The sequence below is a fragment of the Antechinus flavipes genome, chromosome 2 (assembly GCF_016432865.1).
Source record: "Antechinus flavipes isolate AdamAnt ecotype Samford, QLD, Australia chromosome 2, AdamAnt_v2, whole genome shotgun sequence".
Lineage (NCBI taxonomy): Eukaryota > Metazoa > Chordata > Mammalia > Dasyuromorphia > Dasyuridae > Antechinus > Antechinus flavipes.
The window spans coordinates 159,310,593-159,330,518 of NC_067399.1; the positions used below are offsets into that span (position 1 = coordinate 159,310,593).

Here is a 19,926-nt window from a genome sequence, read left to right on the forward strand (position 1 = left end):
ACTTAATTGCATGCTATCCAAAAGTCTTAAGAAATTTATGGAGTAATATGAAAATGCCCACATTTAGCACAAGGCTCCATCATGAAATGATGAAAGCATCATAGAATAGGCAACACTAATCAACCACTAAAGATACAAAGGGCACAGAAGTAATAAGGCTTTGGGTAGAATATTATTGAGACTCTATTATTCTTATTCTACACCAGCTAGAATAATATTAAAATTGTGTTTAAACAAACTAGTTAATTCTCCCTCCCTCTGTCCTCTACCTCCTATTTCTCTCTCTTTCTGTTTTTGTCCTTCCTTTTCTCCTTCTTTCTATCTACACTGGGTCTCCCTATCTTGAATAAACTAGAATTATAATAACTTCTCAAGGGTTTAATTCTAATGTTAATCAATATAGAAGCTTTAACATGTTCCTTTCTTCCAAGCTGAGATGATTTGCACATCCTTAGGTAGCCTGGTAACCTTCTGATCTTAAGGGCTTAACATATTGGTACCAGCCTTAGTATAGACACATGATTGGCTGGAATCCTATGCAGTTTAGACTTCCCAAAATGAAGCAGCTTATCAGCATCGGTTTCCTTAGGAGCAAGGAATATAGACATGTGTTATGACATCTAGATAATTCATTTATTTAAAAAACTGATTATTTTGTATTCTATAGACTTTGAGGTCAGCATGAGGGCAGACAAGATATTCAGTTGGTATAGTGGCCAAAATTATGGGGAAAGATAAATATAGGAGTATGAAAACAATGGTTAAGAGTTGCCCATACTATCCTCTCTCTCTTCCCAACTATCTATTTCCAACCCAATTTCCCTAGGGCACCTATATTTCTGAAAGCTAACATTCCCTTGGGGGTTTACCAACTATTTTTCTGACAAGAATTTTGGCTGAGCCAGTCAGACTGGCTCCTTGTATAGTTTTGTACATAGCAGCACCATCAAACACACACACACACACACACACACACACACTCATACATAGGAGTGAGCAAATACAGACTTGGCATGTTAATTTGGGATAATTGTTGATCCTAATATAACCAAAACCAACTAATAGATGAAGTGAATTTATAATTTTCCACTTTTTGCAAAGCAAAGCACAACCCATCTCAGTTAACTTATCATTAACACTTTGGTAAAAATAAAAAAAAGAGAGGAAGAGAAGTCACTAAGGAAAAGGAGAGAAGACAGAATAAGCATAACTAAATTTTAAATTAGAGAGAGAAGAGAAGAGCATCTAGATCAGAGCCTTGAGCAACAGCCACAGTTAAAGGATGAGATATGGAAAATGAATTAATAAAGGAGACTAAGAAGATGTGACAAGTAGCAAGAGAAATAAGATAGAATAATGTGACACACACACACACAGAGAGACAAAAAAAAATATGTTCTGTAGGAGACAGTAATGAACAGAAAGTTTCAAAAGTAACAAAAGAGACCAAAATGAAGAAGAATTAAGAGGGAAAACATCATATTTTGCAGTTAAGAAACCACCAGAAAACTCTGAAGACAGCAATTTTTGTTGACTGGTAAGATCAGAAAGTAAATTGCAAAAGGTTGAGGAGTACATGATAAGAAGGGAAAGTAAAAGCATCTTTTCTTAAGAGTTTGTCTGAAAAAGGGAAGAGATATAAAAGATATGTTAAGGGGATGGTGGAGTCAAATGAAGCTATTAAGGATGGGGAGATTTAGGGATGGATATTTGAAAGTAATAGGAATGGAATAAATGGATAGAAAGGGACTAGAGATTAGAGAGAGAAAAGAGAAAGCAGAGGAGACAATCAGATGGAGATGGTGGAAAAGAAAAAGATCAAGAACACATGGAGAAGGGGTGACTTTTGTAAGGAGAAGAATTACAGTGGAAGCTAAAAGAAAGGGAGTACACTTAAGGGGGTTTTAATGAAGAGGAAGAGAAAAGAGAGGGCTTGCAGTAAATGCTTTCATTTTCTCAGTAAAGTACAAGTCAATATCCTCAGATGAAAATGGGAAGAACAGTTCATGCATCTAAGGCCTAACCAAATCATGCAAATTTTATAGAGTCAATAGAATTAAAGTTTACAAAGTGCTTTCCACATAAAATCCACTTAAGTCATATAAGTATTATTACCCTATTTTACAGATGGAGACATGGAGGCTCTCCAGACTACAATCCTTACTCAGGACTTTGTCTATCATACCATTGAAACCACTTTACCCTGGAAACTCACTTTATCCCTGGAGTTCTTTTCACATTGGAAACATCCTCCTCCCCTGTTAGCACTCCTTTTGATTAACTGTTCCTCCACAAAGCTACATTTTAAGGAGGAAATCCAGGTTTACTATAGCCTCAATCCTCTCCACAATGTATTCCTGACTCTCTGGACAACCTTGTTGACTATGCCTTTACACTGAGTCCCTTCTTCTGTACCCTGCCTCCTGTTTTTTTAGCACCCCTTTCAAGTATGTTCTGTTTAGAAAGTATGTTCTTTGAGAGCAAGGACTGTCTCTATATATTCTTGTACTTATATTCCTAGGATTTAAGGAAGAAGGAGGAGGAGGAGGAGAAGAAGGAAAAAAGGAGAAGCAAAAGGAGATGAAAAGATAGAAAGAGAAAAGGAGGAGGAGGAGGAAAAAAGGAAGCAAGGAAGAAGAAGAAAAGAAATTACCTAGTTTAAGCCTCTTCTTTTACAAGTAAGGTTAAAAAAGGAAATGTAGACCCAGAGATGAAGTCACATACAGATAGTCAATAATGGAGCATGGTAGAGCTGGAACCAAAATGGTCTAATGTAAAAAGCAAAGACTTTGGTGTGACAGGACTTAAATTCAAATTCTGCCTCTGTTATTACCAGCATGATCTTTGGCAAGTCACTTAATCTTTTAGGGCTCTTCTTCCTTATCTGCAAAATTAGGCATTGGACTAGGTGGACTCTAAGGTTCCTTTTATGATTCTTTGAATCCAAGTCTACTGACTTCAAGCCTTTTTCTGTATCTCTAAGTCTTTATCTGTGTGTTAGATCCACCCCCCTCCACAGCTGCAACATCTGGCATCCTGACAAGAACCAAATCTCTAAGGAGATTAGGAGAGATGTAAGGAGTACCAGGTCACTGATTAGATTCTCATTCCTCCTCCTCCTCCAAGGAACTTTGGGAACTTGCTTAGGACCCTGTTTTTTAGAGATACATCATAACTGACAAGGAAAACATTATTGCTGCATTTTATCCTTAAAATGAGCAATTCTTGAAGGGTCAGCAACTCTAAGAATTGAAGGACTTTTCCTCATCCCCCTGATCCTCTCTACCCCAGACTCTGGAACTATAAAAGAATTCATCTTTATTATCCTGAAGAACAGCCTTTGGTGTAAAAGAAAAGAACCACTCTTAAGAAATTTCACTGTAGCATATAAACTCTCTGACAACAAGAAATGTTTTGTTTCCACTTTTTTTATTACCAATGCCTAATATAGTGCTTTGTAAATTTAGGTACTCAATAAAAGCTTATTGTAGAAAGGAAGGCGAAGGAAGGAAGAGAAGGAGGAGAGGGAGAGATTGCTTTCAGAAAACGGAACTGGTTAGCTTGGAAAACCAAAAGATTTCAACCTCCATCATCTTTCCCCTTGACATCATTCTTCCATTAAGTAGAAGTATGTTGTCCATTGTAGAGGGCTGGAACTCTGGAGAATTACTTGAAATAAGGATACTTACAAGGTGTTAACTCAGTGGAATTGATGAGATGATGGTTCTTCAGTAAACATATACTTAGTACTTAGCATGGTGATGCAATGGTTCTCTAGTGCACACATACATAGTGTGCTGTAATAATGTAATCATACCAAGGTATTTAAGGGCTGAGAAGGACTGGAAATTAGATTTTCCATGTTTGACGCTCCTCCTAGTGGCTCTCCTGCCTCATGTACTCCTGCACTAAGATCAAGGCTGGTACCGAGGTCCTCTGGAAAACTATCCGGAACATTACATTTTGGTGCCCTAAGGGGCTAGCTTTCTGGAGAACCTCAGGACCAGCCTGAGTCCTTGGTCTTACTGGAGAAGTGATGAAGGCAGGACAGCCACCACAAGGCTGGTCAAAGATGGAATGAATCATTTCCAGTCCTTCTTAGCTTTTATATACCTTAGTACAATTACATCATTACAGCATACTGAATATGTATGAATTAGAAACCCATTATATCACCATACTAAGTACTAAGTATATATTTGAACTAGAGAACCCTCATCTCATCAATTCCATTGAGTTAACACCTTGTTTCAAGTATACTTCTCCAGGATTCTGGCCCTCTGCAATCCATTCCTTATCAAATAAAATAATTCCTTCCTTTTTCATGATCTAAATGTTTTTTTAATGGTCCTATATTTTCTGGGTATATGGTCAAGATTCTCTTGAGTCCACTCTTTAAGATTATTCTCTTTGACAATGCTCAAACAATAACATTTAGTTGATGCTTTGAGCGGAGGGGACTTAGAAATTACATATATTAACTCCCTCTTATAGACAAGAGAACCGAGACTAGAGAAAAGGAGCCTATGATTACACAGATAATAAGTGACAGAGAGAGGTCCTTTCTGACTCTATTCTCCATGACACATTACCTCTCATGTTGCATACGAAGCAGAACCAAGTCCTAGAGGTTACTCTTAGCACCTAAATTTGTAGTGTTTAGTCCCAGTTTTCTATCTTTTACTTGTTCCCCTCATTCAACTTAAATAAACCTTAATTCAATGTGGAATGTCCAAGATCAAACAAAGGGGAAAGAGATATAAAAAACTTTAAAGTAATTATCAGTCTGTCTAAGCAGATCCTTGCTATCAGGAGATAACTGGACTGGCCATCTGCTCTCCAATGGCCCCAATCTTCAGCAGTAATCTACGTGGGCCCAATTAGGACCCAGAAAAAATTCCTCTAGAGAAAGCCATAAACCTCTGGTTAGAAAAAGAAAAAATATCATAAGACCCACAACTATCCCTGCAATGTCATATCCTTGTCTAGAGAAAAGATGAAAAAATAATAACAAGGAAGTTCATCTTTCTAGTTGCATTAAGTACAGTGGTTGAATGAATAGGAATAAATAAATGAGATGAAAATCAGATTTTTGAATGACCTTCTTCATTTACCCCCTTTCCCTATCTTTTGCCCCTAGACAGACATACCTGTCTACACTGTAAATGCTTCAGGAAAATCTTAATTGGAATTAAAAGAAAGAAAAAGAAATTTAGGCATTGTGAACTATTATGTGGCAAATGAAAAAAGCTAATTCCAGGTCTTCATTTTTATTCAAAATCTACCTCTCACTCTATAATCATTTATTGAAATGTACAATTGATTTTCATGCTGTCATAATGTGGAGGAAATGTGCTTTTTAGCAGCAGCAGGTGTGCTGAAAAAATAAGTATGTCTTAGTATGCCAGCTCCATAGTGGTGACAGAAACCTGGAGAGTCAAATGCTCTGAGTTGTAAATGTGGTTTTGTCATAGAACTGGTATTTGATGGTCACCAGGGCATTGTTCCTGTGTTCTCACAAGAAGATATCCTTCATAGAACAGGAAGGAACTGTAATAATCATATGGCACGGGGATTCTTAATGATGGCAGAATTTTAATATAATAGATTTTCTTTGCTATCCTATTTTTATGCAACTAAAAATATTATTCTTAGAGGGGGTCATAGGCTTCAACTGACTGCCAAAGGGATCCAAGACCCAAAAATAAGTTTAGAGACAGTTGGGTAGTTCAATGAATAAAAGTGATGAGTTTGGAGTCAGGAAAACCTAACTAATATCAAATCTCAAATCCTGCCTAGCAAATGATTCTTAACTCTTCTAAAATTCAGTTTTCTATAAAATAGGAATAGCAATAGCAAATACATCCCAGGATTGTTGTGAGGACTAAATGAGATGATTTTGTAAAGTACTTTGCAAACATTTCAAAAGCTATTATTAAGAGTTCCAGATCTGATCCAATGCCTTCCTTTTATGGAAGAAGAGAAGTGACATGAAGTGACTCATGGGATTGAGAGCGGGTAAGGGCTGTCTTTTGCCTTTTTTGTATCCCCAATGCTTAGCACTGTCCTTGCACATAAAGGGCACTTAATATAAGCTTATTGACTAACAATAAATTCCTATCTACTGATATGCATCATCACAGAATTAGAGACAAAGTTGGAAGCAAAAGTAAAAACTGAGCCCAAACTCACTAGGAATCTTGTGCCCTTTCCCAACTCTTCCCTTCTGATGAGGAATTTCTCATATTTTAAGTTGAGGTGGCTTAACAGAGACAAATAGTTCCTGTACTTCCTCAATTTTCTGATATAGTCCTAATTTAATATATTATGTCCCAGTTCTTCTCCACCATCAAAACATCCTAGAAATTCCACCTTTTTTTTTTTGTTAGCAAAAGAGGAGCTGAATGAATCACATTAGTCAGGAAGGAGTACAGTAAAAACATACATGTCAAAAAAGAGCACTAGAAAAAAAGTAAAGATGCACAGGATATGTAACTCATCATGTATAGATCAAACAATCAATAAACATTCATTGAAAGCCTACTATGTGCCAGGCACTGTGCTAAGTGCTAGTACTGTACAATTTAGAAAGCATTTCAAATGCATTATATTATTGGATCTTTATAACAGTCGCTGTGAAGAAGCTACTCTAACCAGTGATTATCCCCATTTTACTGAAGAGAAAACAGTTTTAGACACATAATTTCTCATGAAGATTATGCACAAATGATGTGTGACCATAGCTAAATACTGAATATAAATGTCCATAGCATAATTCCTCTGACTTAAAGCCTCCAAATATCAGGTTTCATAAATAAGTACTTTTTAAATTATGACAGCACGGCAATTGACCATATGTTCTAAATCTTCAGAAAATTTGAATGTAAAAATGATGGGAAACCTAAGATTCTATGTCTAAGGTTAAAAGGTAAGTTGTTGTGTACCTAGTGTGAATTAGAATTGGCCAGAAATGTAACCAACTTGAATCAGGCTAACATTTTCTGCTCTAATCCCCTTAATCAACATACTGAGGTCTAAAAAGAATTAAAGCACTAAAATTTGTCCTCAGGCTCTCCAATTTCTTTCTGTATTCTTCCTTCCTAAATTTCCTTCTTTCTACTAGTGCCTTGTTTTCCATCCATCACCCTCAGCAAACATGGTATCAGTCGATTGTGCCATAGTTGAACACACCATTTTGTTACCTATCCAAAGATTATCTTATCTCTGTCTTTATCTTTTACTAAAAGAATATCAGGAATATTAGGTAGGTAATAGTCCTAGGATAAAGTTTTTCAATCAACCTTGAAACCCTGTCATATAGGGATCCTCTACTCCTAAAAATATCAGTTCAATACAAAGACCTAAGCATGTACACATGTAGATATAAGCATGCAAAGTGATACAAAAATACAAAGTAATTTCTAAAGGACTTGATCATTAACAAGTACTGGGATGAATGGGGAGTGGGAATCAATAGATGGAATGTCGTCTGACCAGAGTCTTGAAGGAAGCTAAAGATTCTAAGAGGTGGAAGCTACTAGGAAATTCATTCTTAGGATCATAGCATCACAGAATTAAAGAATTTTTGAGGTAGAGTCACCTTCCATTTTATGAACCCCACCCCCACCCCATTTATAGATAAAATGCCCGAATTCATACAAGCATCTTCAAATAGATGTTTTCACCAGTTATTCTCCAAGGCCTAGAATGCTCTCCCCAATTATCACTTCGTGAGTCCCAGATAAAATCGCACCTTCTACAACAAGGCTTTCCTGATTCCTCTCAATTCTGGCATCTTCTTTCTATTGATTATTTCCAGTTTCTCCTATCTATATTGGGCCTGTACCTTATATGTAGGTTGTTGCAAAGCTCATATTGTGAGCTCCTCAAGAGCAAGGATTATCTTTTGCCTTCTTTGTATCCCCAGTCCCAAATATAGCACCTGGTACATGGTAGCCATCTAATAGATCTTTATTGACACCATATAAAGAACATAGCTTAGAAGCAAAAAGTGTTTTCAATTTATTCCATCCTAGATTCCAGAATCCATTGTGCTTGGAGAATATCATTTCTACAAATTTTCTAACACATCATTTCAAAGGTGATTATTTCTATTCAGGCAAAGTGACAAGAACAGTGAATGAGATGTCAACATACCTTGGCTTGTAGTCCTGGCTATTCCACTACATAAAAATACATGTTAGATGGTGCAGTACTGACCCTGAAGTCAAAAGGAACTGAGTTCAAGTATATCCTCAGCATTTACTAGTTGTGTGACTCTGACTAAGTCGTTTGACTAAGCAACAGACTTCATAAAAACAAAACCAAATTATTTCCCCTCTCTAGACTTTGATTTCCTCATCTGTAAAATGAAGGAAGTAGGACTCACTATCTCTAAAGTCCCTTCTGTGGAGCTCAGGGGAATGGAAAGGGCAAGGAGAACACAATCTCTATGACATAACAGTGTCAGAAAATTAATTCAACCATGGAAAACTAGTAATCCTGAAATAAATGGATGAAACTAATAAATTTTGATCCAGACAGTATCAGAATATTGAATGAATCATGGGCAAAGGGAGTGATATTATAGATATTTTGGAGTAAAGTAAAGGGAATCAAGACTATTTTCATACCCCATAACTGCTATGTGAATTTTGCTAAAAAGCAGAAGAGAGAGCCTTGAGCTGTGGTACCTCAGAGTAATCTTTAGCTCTCTGCAACCCCAGCCTTTTAGGTTTGCAAACATTGACTTGGATCAGATCACAATAGAGATTGTGACAGTTTCTTCAGCTAAGAGAAGGGTTTAATATAGCAAATTCCTCTTTTTTTTTTACTATCACTTTCTGTTTCTGTTCTGGTCTCTGTAAGACCCTTCCCCCACTTTAGTCACAGCTACATCTTTGACTTAAGCTGAAAACATATGCATTTATTTTTGCTTTTCTTCTCTTGGCCCAACTTACAAATACCCTGTCAAGGGACCTAAATCAGAATTCTTAACCTTGGATCAAGAGGGTTGAGTGGATTTCAGGGAACATGTGAACTTAAAAGGGGAGAAGAAAATAATACCTTTAATTTCATGAACCTTTAACTAAAATTGGGCATTTCCTTAAATTATGATTTTTTTAAAAATAGCACTCTGAAATAGGGTTCATGACCTTCATCAGTCAAGGACCCATTACACAAAAGATCAAGAACACCTGCCCTACATGAAAACTCATTGCTGCCCAAGCTCCTATTCTGGCTGTTACAACATGCAGAGATAAAAATCTCTCCTTGTCCTGACCCACACTATTTCTGCTCTTTCCACAAACTCAGTGGCTCTTCTTGAAGTCAAATGGAGTTGCCAAAATCATGCACTGTCAAATTAACCTCCACAATTCTAGAAATCTCTTTGTAAATATTAGCTTTGAAATCCTTCTAGGTTTTGCCATCCCTCCAGGGTAAAGGAATCTTCCTAAAAGAATGTAAGGCTAGACAGTTAAAGAAGTCTCTGAGAAAAATCTGGTTCAGGAGACAGCTAAGAAAAGCCAGGAGGAAAGACATATCTATATATGTTTATGCAGAAAATAGAAAGTTTAAAACCAAATGTGTTTCTAAAATATTGCTGCTCTGATTCCAACATTCTGTTGCTTCTTTACTATAGAATCTAACTGAAAAAGGCAATATAAGACCAGCATCTCCTTAGTATTCTCAAGCCTCTCATTCTCTTTAACTTTGCATCTAATTATTGCCCTTGAAACAGAAATCTCCACATCATGAATTCATATCTATCTTAAGCAAAGGAGTCACTATTCAAAAAGCAATGAAACAAGCCAAATCAAGCTCTATAGTTCATCCTTTAAAATGTTACTGCCCTTTTAAGGTACATTTTCAAAAATTGAACCTTTATTCTAAACTGGGATTAGAACCCAATGGACCTCCTAGAAATCATAATTACAATTGGCCCTATGCCAAAATTCCTGATTGCTCTAGTCTCCCTTTTACCAAATCAGAGGATTTCTATTTGGAACTTTGTATTTTATCAGTGGATGAAGAAAGGAAACAAGCACTTACTTATTAAGTGCCTAATATGTGCTAGGCATAGTGCCAACCATTTATAAATATTGTCTCATTTATTCCTCATAACAACTCTGAACCATAGTTGCTATTATTATCCCCACTGAGGAAACTGAGATAGGCAAAGGTTAAGTGATTTGAGCAATGTCATACAGTTAATGTCTGAAGCCTGAATTTGAATTCAGGTCTTCTTGACTCCAGGCCCTGGGATCAATTTATTGTGCCAGTTAGTTACTTCTTAAGAATAAATTAATAGATTCAAGTTATTTGAGACCTACTGTGGATGAACTGGTTAGTTTGGGATTTTTAGACACAGATACCTCTTTGTACTGAGCTTTTACTTAAAAATGAGATGGGGATAATCAAAGAGTTGGAGCCTTTTAGACTTTTTTTTTCCTTTTTCCTCTTTCTGATCATCAGAAATTAAAAGTTCCCAGCTTCCTCACTTTCTACCCTCTGACAATGCATATTCACATGTATATGCACACACACACACACACACACACACACACACACACACACACCTGGCCTGAACCTATAATGGCCACTTTGCAGTGAAAGCACATGTGAGAAGCATATGCTCTTACCATGTTTCCTAGAGGGGCTTAGGATGTTGATTTTATAGAAAACAAAAAGGCCGTTTCCCGGAAATTACCAGCCTTGGGCTTTCTTTTTCTATCCCAAGTTTGAGAATTCAGGTATCTAGCTGTCTAGAGAAAAAAGGGAGAGTTCCTGAATAGCACTAGCTTCAGGTTTACCTTGGGGTTCAAGAACTCTTGGGTTAATTCCCAATTACTGGATGCCCCAATACTGAGGAGAGGGGAGAGAGATTGCCTTTTGGACAGAGAGAAAGTTCAGGGAATTTAATAATTGGAGGGGGGGCCACTGCCTTGAGAGATACTTCTAAAGAAGAAGATTAAGGAAATAAATAGTAAAGAAATAAGTCATGATATAAGAGAATGTAAAACTTGAGTTTTACCCATGAACATTTCTATAAGTTACTTGGACAGATGAGAAAGGGAGAGGGTCACTTCTGGAGTAACTCTGAGTTCATTTTATTCCAGTGGGTCCAAACTCCTAGGGTATTATCATCAGACTAGAGGTTTATCTAGTGAAACTAGAGGTTTCACACTGTGAAAAATGGACTCATCTGAATGGCCTAAGAACTTCAATTCTAGTGATGACAAGATTGTTTTCCTTTGAGGGGAGAAGTTTTTCCAAGAAGGGAAGGGGAGGGGTGTGTGTGTGTGTGTGTGTGTGTGTGTACATGTATGAGTACATGAGTACACATGTGTGTATATGTATATGTTTAATTGTTTATAGAAAATGTTATGCCCCTATATATTTTCTGAATTCTCCTTAAGTGAAACAAAGACTATCCTGTACTGATTGCATTGCTATTTTTGAATAAATGTGTAGAATCTAAGAACCCTCTTTCCAATACCAGTGGAGACCTAGAGATGAGCCATATTCAAACTATTTGGAGAGTTATTTGAGACAATCTCTGACTAGGGGCAAAATACATCAAATACCATGATTTGGTAGATACTGCCAAGAATGAACCTGCTCAATAAGCCTAAAGAATTGGGTGACAAGTCATAGTTACGTATATTATAATTTAACATGATTTACAGAAAGTTGACCTCAAAAGTTATCACCTCTGATAGAAACTGGGCTGTGAAGATCCAGACAAATTATTTAATCTCTTAGTATTCAATAGTCTCAGTATAATTTTAGCAGGCATCTCTATAAAAGTATAGCAGAATTGTTCTTCTGCATCCCAAAAAGGCATTTCCTAAAGACAATCCCCTATATCGGTGAAATCATAGTTTCAGACTCTCCCTTCCCAAATACACACACACACACACACACACACACACACACACACACACACACACACACATATATATATATATATATATATGTAACATCATAATCATTACCTGGCTTGATCAATCCAACTTGATTTCTTCTTGAGGAAGAAGATGAAGAAATTAGTAGATAGTATACATCTATATGCATATATACATCCTAAAACCAGGAATCAGATATTCAAGATTGGCTCTATTTTTATTCATTATAAGACATCCATCAAGTCACTTAACTTCTCTGATACTCCTCTTTCTTTCTGAGACTTTTCCATCCATAAAATTCCAGTGATGACACTTTGACTTTCAACTTCATGGGATAGTTTTGCTGATCACATTAAATCAAACCTGTGAAAACATTTTGTAAACTATAATGTAGTACAGATGAGAGCTGTACTTGGTATTATTTCTCCAGTGGACTTTGAAAGAAGAGCACAGAGAATGTGACCTTAATGGGTAATAGGAAGAGAGGGAAACCAAATCTCTCAGCTTCTGTAAAGAAGGCTTGAAGGTTTCTTCTATTCCTGTCCTGCAGAGTTGCTCAACAAATTCTTGTGTTAATTATAAAGATGAAACCAAAATGAGTTAAATTGAGGTAGTAGTCATGAATAGAATTTCATGAGTCCAGGATAATCATAGAGTTCTAGGTGATAATGTAATATGATCTCTACCATACATTTTTTATTTTGACTTATTCTATTTTTTAAACAAATCACTACATACAAAGTGCAAGGATCTAAGTCATTGCATTATCTTATGTTTAGAAGTAACAACTATCTTGACATAGCTTTAATGGTATATAAATAAAACATTAGCTTTGATCATTATGCTCTGTATGTGTGTTACAGTTTTAAGAAAAGAGAAACATAAATTCTAAGATATAAAGGAGGATATGAGAAGTCTCCATTCTAGAATTCAGATCATGCTTCTAATTACTATGTGACTAAGTAAATCTTTTAATGTCTCTGAGTGTCCCTAAGCCCAGGCTTTAAAATAAGACTAAATTTTAGTTTTTCATTATTATATTAATAGAATCACTTGATTCTTAGATAGAGGGGACCTTTAAAAAAATCCAGTTTAACACTTGCATTTAATAGTTGAAGAAAATGAGGCTAGAGCAGTAAAAGAGCTTTCTTAAGAGCACATGGAAGGCAATGCTGATCTTCTAACTCCAAGGCCTGGGAATTCCCTGCTTTTCATAAGGACTAATACATGTAGGGAATTGAATGTTTCTTATTTCAAAGTCACTTTCCAAATGCTTAAATTTCATAAACTTACAAAGAGTTTACGGATTCTTTCTGGTGTAAATAAATCTGTCAGGGATTATGCTGAAAGATTGTGCCTTGCTACAAAATCCCTTTGTGGCTTACTATGTATTGAAATTATCAATATTTGATGGAGGGAAAAGTGATTAGAGACAGAATTACAAATACTATTTTCTTTTTTGATAAATTAATTCACAAAGCACAGTGTTCTTCTTAACCTTGTCAACTCTTTCTGTCTGATCTTTAACTCCATATTACATGCTAGTTCATAGGTCCAGTGATGGGCTTTGGAGTACCATATGGTCTAGCTACTAAAAAGGAAAAGGGAAGAAAGGAAGGGAAATGAGAGAGAAAGATGCAATGATGGAAGAAAGTGGAAGACTGGGCTATATCTGAGTCAGTAATTATCTGAAAAGAAATTTCCCTCTTTGGGAAATAATTTCAAAATGGTATGCTCGTCATAGAGTACTAAGTTCCCTTAGTGGATGACCATCACAAACATGCTACTATTCCTTAAGGGCATGCAGCCGCCTGGAGTAGATAGATTGAACTATATGGCTCATATTCTCATCTGGAAAATTAGAAATGTCTTTTAAACCCTGGAAAGTGGACAGAACTATATGACTCACAAAGCATAAACATGAAAACTGGAGGAACAAATGGACAAGATGTAATTTATTTGGAATGGTCTCTCCTGAAGGCAAAAAAAAAAAAAAAAAAAAAAAAACTAACACCTATAAACTGCCTTTTTTACTTCGTAAAAGTTGGGAGGATTAAAAGGGAGGTTAATAATGAACTTCTCTTAAGGAAAATTAGCCAATCAACCAATCCTTTGGCATAGCGTGAACCCACATTTGGAGAGATGCTTTGTCTTCACTCAAACACAAGGTCCTTTCCAATGACAATATTTGCAGAATGAAAGCACCTTGGGGAAAAATGGAAGAGTAGTTCTCTTCACTGTTTATTTGGCTCTATGGACAAAGGACTATTGACAATGAAATCTGGTGAAGAAATTCTAGAGTCCAAATTCTAAAGCTGATCATTTGGCTTGAAAAGAGTATAGTCCTGTTTTTCCAATATTTAGGTATCCCAGTTTATTAGATGATGTGACAGCTTTCTGCCATCACCAAACTGAATTTATATTACTTTTCATCTAATTTTATGCAAAGTCTCCTATGATCATCAATTTAGAGCTAGGAAAAAACCTGAAAAGCCATTTAATCCAACCCTTTCATTTAAAGTCATAATGATATTAAGTGACTACCCCTAGCCCATACCTGAGATTTGATTCCAGTTCCTCTACCTCCAATGTCAGTGCTTTTCCCACTACATCAGTTGTTATTTGTGACTTTATTCTTCACAAGATTGTTTTCCTTTTAAAAGTGGCATTTAAAGACACAGAATACAGAATGATCAGTTGTACAGAAATTGTTTTTCCTGACACTTGAGGCAACTAGACACCTTGGGCTAAATGTAGTATTTAATGAACAACTGTATGAAATACAATTCTCCATGAGCTATTTCTGCCTAGGAAGAACCCAGGATATGGTGTGAGGGGAGGGGAAGAGGCAGGAGGAAGGATGAAGTTCAGAGCAGTGATGTTGGGGATGGGGATAGGGAATAGGTGACAGAGATGGAATTAATTACTACAACCAAGTAATAGAATCCACTGAAAATTTTTACCCCAGAGTTGCAAGAAAAAGTGTTACTTTGAAAAGCATAAGACCAGATTACCAAAACATGTCAGAAGAATGCAAAACCCAAGTTCAGGAAAAGATGTCTTGCTGATGGGCAATAAGTTTAAGAGAAGTATATTGACTTATAAACTCTGAAGGATCAATAGTTCCTTTCTATTAAAAGTTAAGGTTGTCCTCTGACAGCATGAACTGCCTGGCAAAATTGGCTTTGATGCCTTCTGCTCCCCTCATCCAAAGAAAAGTCAACATAGTCTTAAGTGTAAGAATTTAAGGGAAAAAAACCAATCATTCCATCTTTTCCACATGCCCATGGGGTTTACAGGTGGTTACCTTCGAAAGGTGTCACTAAGAACTAAAGACAGGTGTTTATAAGAAACCATGGCCTTTACAAACCTACAAGGGTGACTTTATTTTGGGGGGTAAATGGGTTATTCCTGGGGTCACTTTGAAAGGTTTATGTTGGGAGGGAGGTTGTGTTTCCCTTTTTCCATTTCCCAAATGGGGGGGATGGGGAGGCACAGGCAAACAAAGTATTTGTGACAAGCCCAAGATGGGCATTCCCAACATTTCCAGACCAACACCAATAGATTCAAACGATTCTCCAGGTCCCCCAACTTCCCCTGTTCTCTCATACTCCCCATCTTAAGATTCTTCTGCCAAGAAGTATTTGAACATTCAGGTTAGATAGTTCTTTGCCTGCTTCCCACTCTACTGAGACCCCCATTCTCTAACACTCTCGGGGCAACGCTGGGCCGGAGCCGGATCGGAGGTGATAAAGCACAGGTCAGAGTGAGGGTGATTGCCCCCGGTGACCGTACTCCTCATTCCCAATCTCCTACCCTACTCGGTGAAAACACCTTGATTCAAACACAACCCACAGTGAAATCAGTTCCTCCCCATCTTTACTCCTATTGCCCCCCACCTTCAACACACACACACACACACACACACACACACACACACACAAAGTCAACCCCTAGGAGATGCCTCGCGAGTCCCCTGCCATCCGCAACGCCAACTCCAGCAAAAACTCACCGGCTTTATCAGCCCAGTTACCCAGAGACGAGAGGAGCAGCAAGAGCGAGCCCAGGAAGCAGACCTGGCCCAGCAGCAGCTCCTTTCTTTTCCTGCGAGCTCGGAGCCGGTGCTGGTTGCTGGGCAGGAGCGGCAGCATCTCTGACTGCCGAAGGGACAGCAGCGGCGGTGGTGGCCGGGGCAGGAGGAGGAGGCGGCGGCGAGCTGGAACCGGAGCCAGAGCCGGAGTCGGAGCCGGAGCCGAAGCCTGAGCCCCAGCCGGAATTGGAGCTGGAGCCGGAGACAGAGCTAGAGCCAGGGCAGGAGCCTGAGCAACAGCTGCAACAGCGGCCGGAGCCTGCTGCCCTCTCCCCTTCTCCAGCGCCAGCTTCACTACATCCATTAGCTTTTCCCTGCGTACACACACAGACAACACGCGCGCACACACACACACACACACACACACTCACACACACACACACACTCACACGCGCGCACACACGCGCGCGCGCTCTCACACACACACGCACACACACTTCTCACTCTTGTTCTTCTGCTGCCAAGCAGGGATAGAGACCGAGGAAGGGGCGATAGGGGCAAAAACAGGGTCCGGGCTCTCCGGGTCTGTGGATGTACGCAAGGGAGAATCAGTTGCTTGCAAACTCCGCGGGGCAGGCTCGCGGAAGACCCTTGATTTTCTTCTTGCTCGCAAGCTGCTTGCTAGCTCTGCTCGCCAAGCCCACCCCGCCTGCTTGTTCGCCCGCCCCCTCTTCTAGCCTGTGCAAAGGCAGGCTTCTAGCCTGTGCAAAGGCAGGAGCTACGAGACCAAATCCTCCTAATCCATGATTTTAGGGCTACCACCCCTTCCTCCCCTTCAACGAGATCACAGCCGGGAGGAGGACAGAGGCTCGGGACCCCGGGCGGCAGCGGAGGTGGCGGCGGAGGCGTGGGGAGGCGAAGGGAGGAGGAGAAGAGGAGGAGAAGAAGGAGGAGGAAGAGGAGGAGGAGGGTTTGCCATGGATGCAGCCCTGGTATTGCCAAAGAAACCTGAATGGAGTGGAAGAGAAAGAGGGTTGTGTGAATGTCCCTGGGGGAGGAGGAGGACGAGGAGGAGGAAGAAGAGGAGAGGAGGAGGAGGAAGAAGAAAAAGAAAAAGGAGGAGGAGGGAGGAAGCACAGTACTGTTGCCGTCGATGTTAGGGAATGGAGGAAGGAATGAGAGGGAAGTGGATGAGGAAAAAAGCATACAGAGAGGCAAGAAAAAGAAGTGTCTTAGAGAAAGGATCTACCCGAAACTTTCCGATCATCCGCGAGCCTCTTGGGGTCTCCCATTCACCCCACCCTCTTCGCCCCACAGGGTGTCCCTATCCTGCGTGGGGGAACTGTGGGAACTCTCACTTCCCCGCCTACACTCCCCACCTGCTCTTCCCTTGACCCCCTCCGCCAAGAAGATCCGGTTCTCCCCTAAACCCGGACAACCAGCCATTGCGTCCTGATCTTTTTTTTTGACACCTTTGGTAATTCCCTGAATCCCCAAACACTCTTTTTTCTTTAGAGCATTTACCACCACGAATTCATTTTCCCTGCTCTGTGGTATTGGGATCTGACTTGGAGAAATGTCTCTCCCCCCTCCACACCACCCGGCACAAGCCCATTGCTCTTTTTATTGGAAGTGTTGTTCCCCCACCCAAGGAAAACAGTTGCCGTCTTAGATCAAATGAGGTTATCACAGTACTTATGGGGCAGAAGGACACATGAAAAGAAATATTACTTTCTATAAATGGAATATAAAATTGACTGGGCCCTCATCTAACAGCAGACATGTTGCTATGCTCACTCATACATACCCTTACTAAGCGTCTTTTTTTCATGGTAGCACTCCCTCCCCCCCCCCCCCCCCCCCGCGCGCGCACACACACAAAAAATAATAATAATAATAATTTTGTGACTGTCCTGGCAAAACAAGGAGGTAGGAAATTCACACTTGGTATCTAATTTAAGAAGAAGCTTAAGTAACTCAGGAATGATTGTTTGGAATCACTTCCTTTTTCTAGACTAGTATCCCTCTAGGGTGGTTAGATTAGTGGGAACTCTATGGAGATACAAATGCCAGTTCCTTCCTTCATGCCACCTCTCCAAAAAAAAAAAAAAAATCCTTCACTCTTAGATTGAAAACAAAAGGGCTTGTTCAAAAGTGGATCCTGGGCAAACAAGGGATTCTCTGTCGGTATGATTATCTCAGATGGATTCAGATTGGATCAGTAAACTATGGGAAGAAAGGATGAAGGGAAACTCCTGGCAAGATTTCCCACTTGGAGAGTAGGGAGGATCCACATTGATTGTGACTGTCTGATTTTGGCAGGACCTCAGACTGCACTGCACCTGCACAAGCCAGGATTTCCCCTTACCCCCTCACACAACTATTTTCTTATCTGTATGGACCCTAGCAACGGTTGAATCAAATATAATGCAAATATAATACAAAAAATGTCTTTCTTTCTACTTCTGTCTTCTGTCTTCTCTCCACCTACCCCCTATGGCTGCCTAGTTATGGTTGGAAGGGGTAACTCATCACCACCTCTGAATCCTAGTTCATGCCCTTATTTTGACTCAATTTGTCTCATCCCTTCTGGGCCAGGTAGACATATGCATTGTTATTGTAGAATTGCTCAAGGGTGCCAGGTAGTCATGACGATTGAAAAATAAATATTATGATCCCTAATGGGATGTGGTTTGATAATTCGGCACTCAAAAATATATGATATATTTTCAAAGGAGGAGGATAAGTAGTTCTAGTTTAAAAGATTTTAATAACTCTACCTCTCAGGTGACTCAAAGAAGCATTCCAAATTTTGCCCCTAGTTGTATCTAGAAAGAAATTAGAAGCAGCTCAAGGGGGTTTAGACAGATTTAACTATTTTTGGAGGGTTTGAGGAACTCATATAGGCATAAACAAATGAAATGAATGGTGATTGGACAAGTAGGAGGAGAACTGAAGGAAACAAGAAAGGGCAAACAAGTTAACTGTCAGCTTCTAGGAATTCATTTCCAGCTTGGGCCCCCCAGCTAGACTTCACTCCTGTGGCTCACAGAAAAAATTCATTTAACCTGAAATTTTTTTGGCAGGCTTCCTAGGACAGATTAAAGCAGTTTTGAAGTAATGCAGAAGAATCTTCCAAACAGTTAACTTAGGGGGAAGAATAAAGGGGGGGAGGGGAAAGGGTCTAGTCAGCTACTTCAAAACATGTTACATCAGAGGGTAACTTATTAAGATAGATATGGTCTTCCGCTAGGAAAAGGATTGAAAAATAAAGAATCTCCTCTTTGCCCCTTCTACAGATAGTCAAGTTACAGGGTCCAGAAGGCTTTTAAGCTATCTATCAATACAAGAGAAGGAGAAGGGAAACATCTCAGTGGATACTATTTCTGAGAGGAAAGCTTTTATTTTTGTCTTGCTTTACTCTCCCCAGTCCCATTTCTCCCCCCACTGCACATTTCTGTCTATGATAGTCTCCCTCATGACTCATGAATAGAAAACTTGGAAAGAAAGGAGGGGAGTAATAAATTGAAATTATGAATATGTCCCCTTGCCCCCTCACTGCTGGCCATCATAAAATGAACAGAAACAAGTGCACACATATATACACATACATACAGATTTGTCATTTTTATTTGTAAAATTTCTTTTCAGATTTTTCCCCAAAGGAGTATGAAAAAAAATTTAGGTAAAAATCCCAGTACTTTGTATTGTTTGGGGCATGTTTGTATGTAGGAGATATCTCATCTTTTTCTCTTCTATATACCGTTTTTATTTTTTATATAAACATTCTAGTTTCAAGTCTGAGATGTCCAAGAGATCTTGACCTGTTTAGGGGAAACGTAACCCAGTTGGCTTGTTTTTTCTAATCATTGAGTTTATATCAAAATCATAAAAGCTTCCTGCCTACACATCCATTGGAATTATCACTACCCAAAGTAAGCCTTCCATCAACACAATAAATGGTATCTTATCTGGGCTAGGATAACA

General features: G+C 38.9%; 1 protein-coding gene across 2 annotated transcripts in view; it reads right to left on the reverse strand.

Annotated features, from left to right (window-relative positions):
• Nucleotides 1-16,355, reverse strand: part of SLC24A3 (solute carrier family 24 member 3) — a 744,046-nt gene extending 727,691 nt beyond the window's left edge. For both annotated transcript variants that reach the window (XM_051975857.1, XM_051975856.1), the window contains exon 1: nt 15,922-16,355. In XM_051975857.1, coding sequence (XP_051831817.1) covers nt 15,922-16,303 — 382 coding nt within the window. In that variant the 5' untranslated portion in view covers nt 16,304-16,355. The remainder of the gene's footprint in view (nt 1-15,921) is intronic.
• Between the last annotated feature and the right edge of the window lie 3,571 nt (nt 16,356-19,926).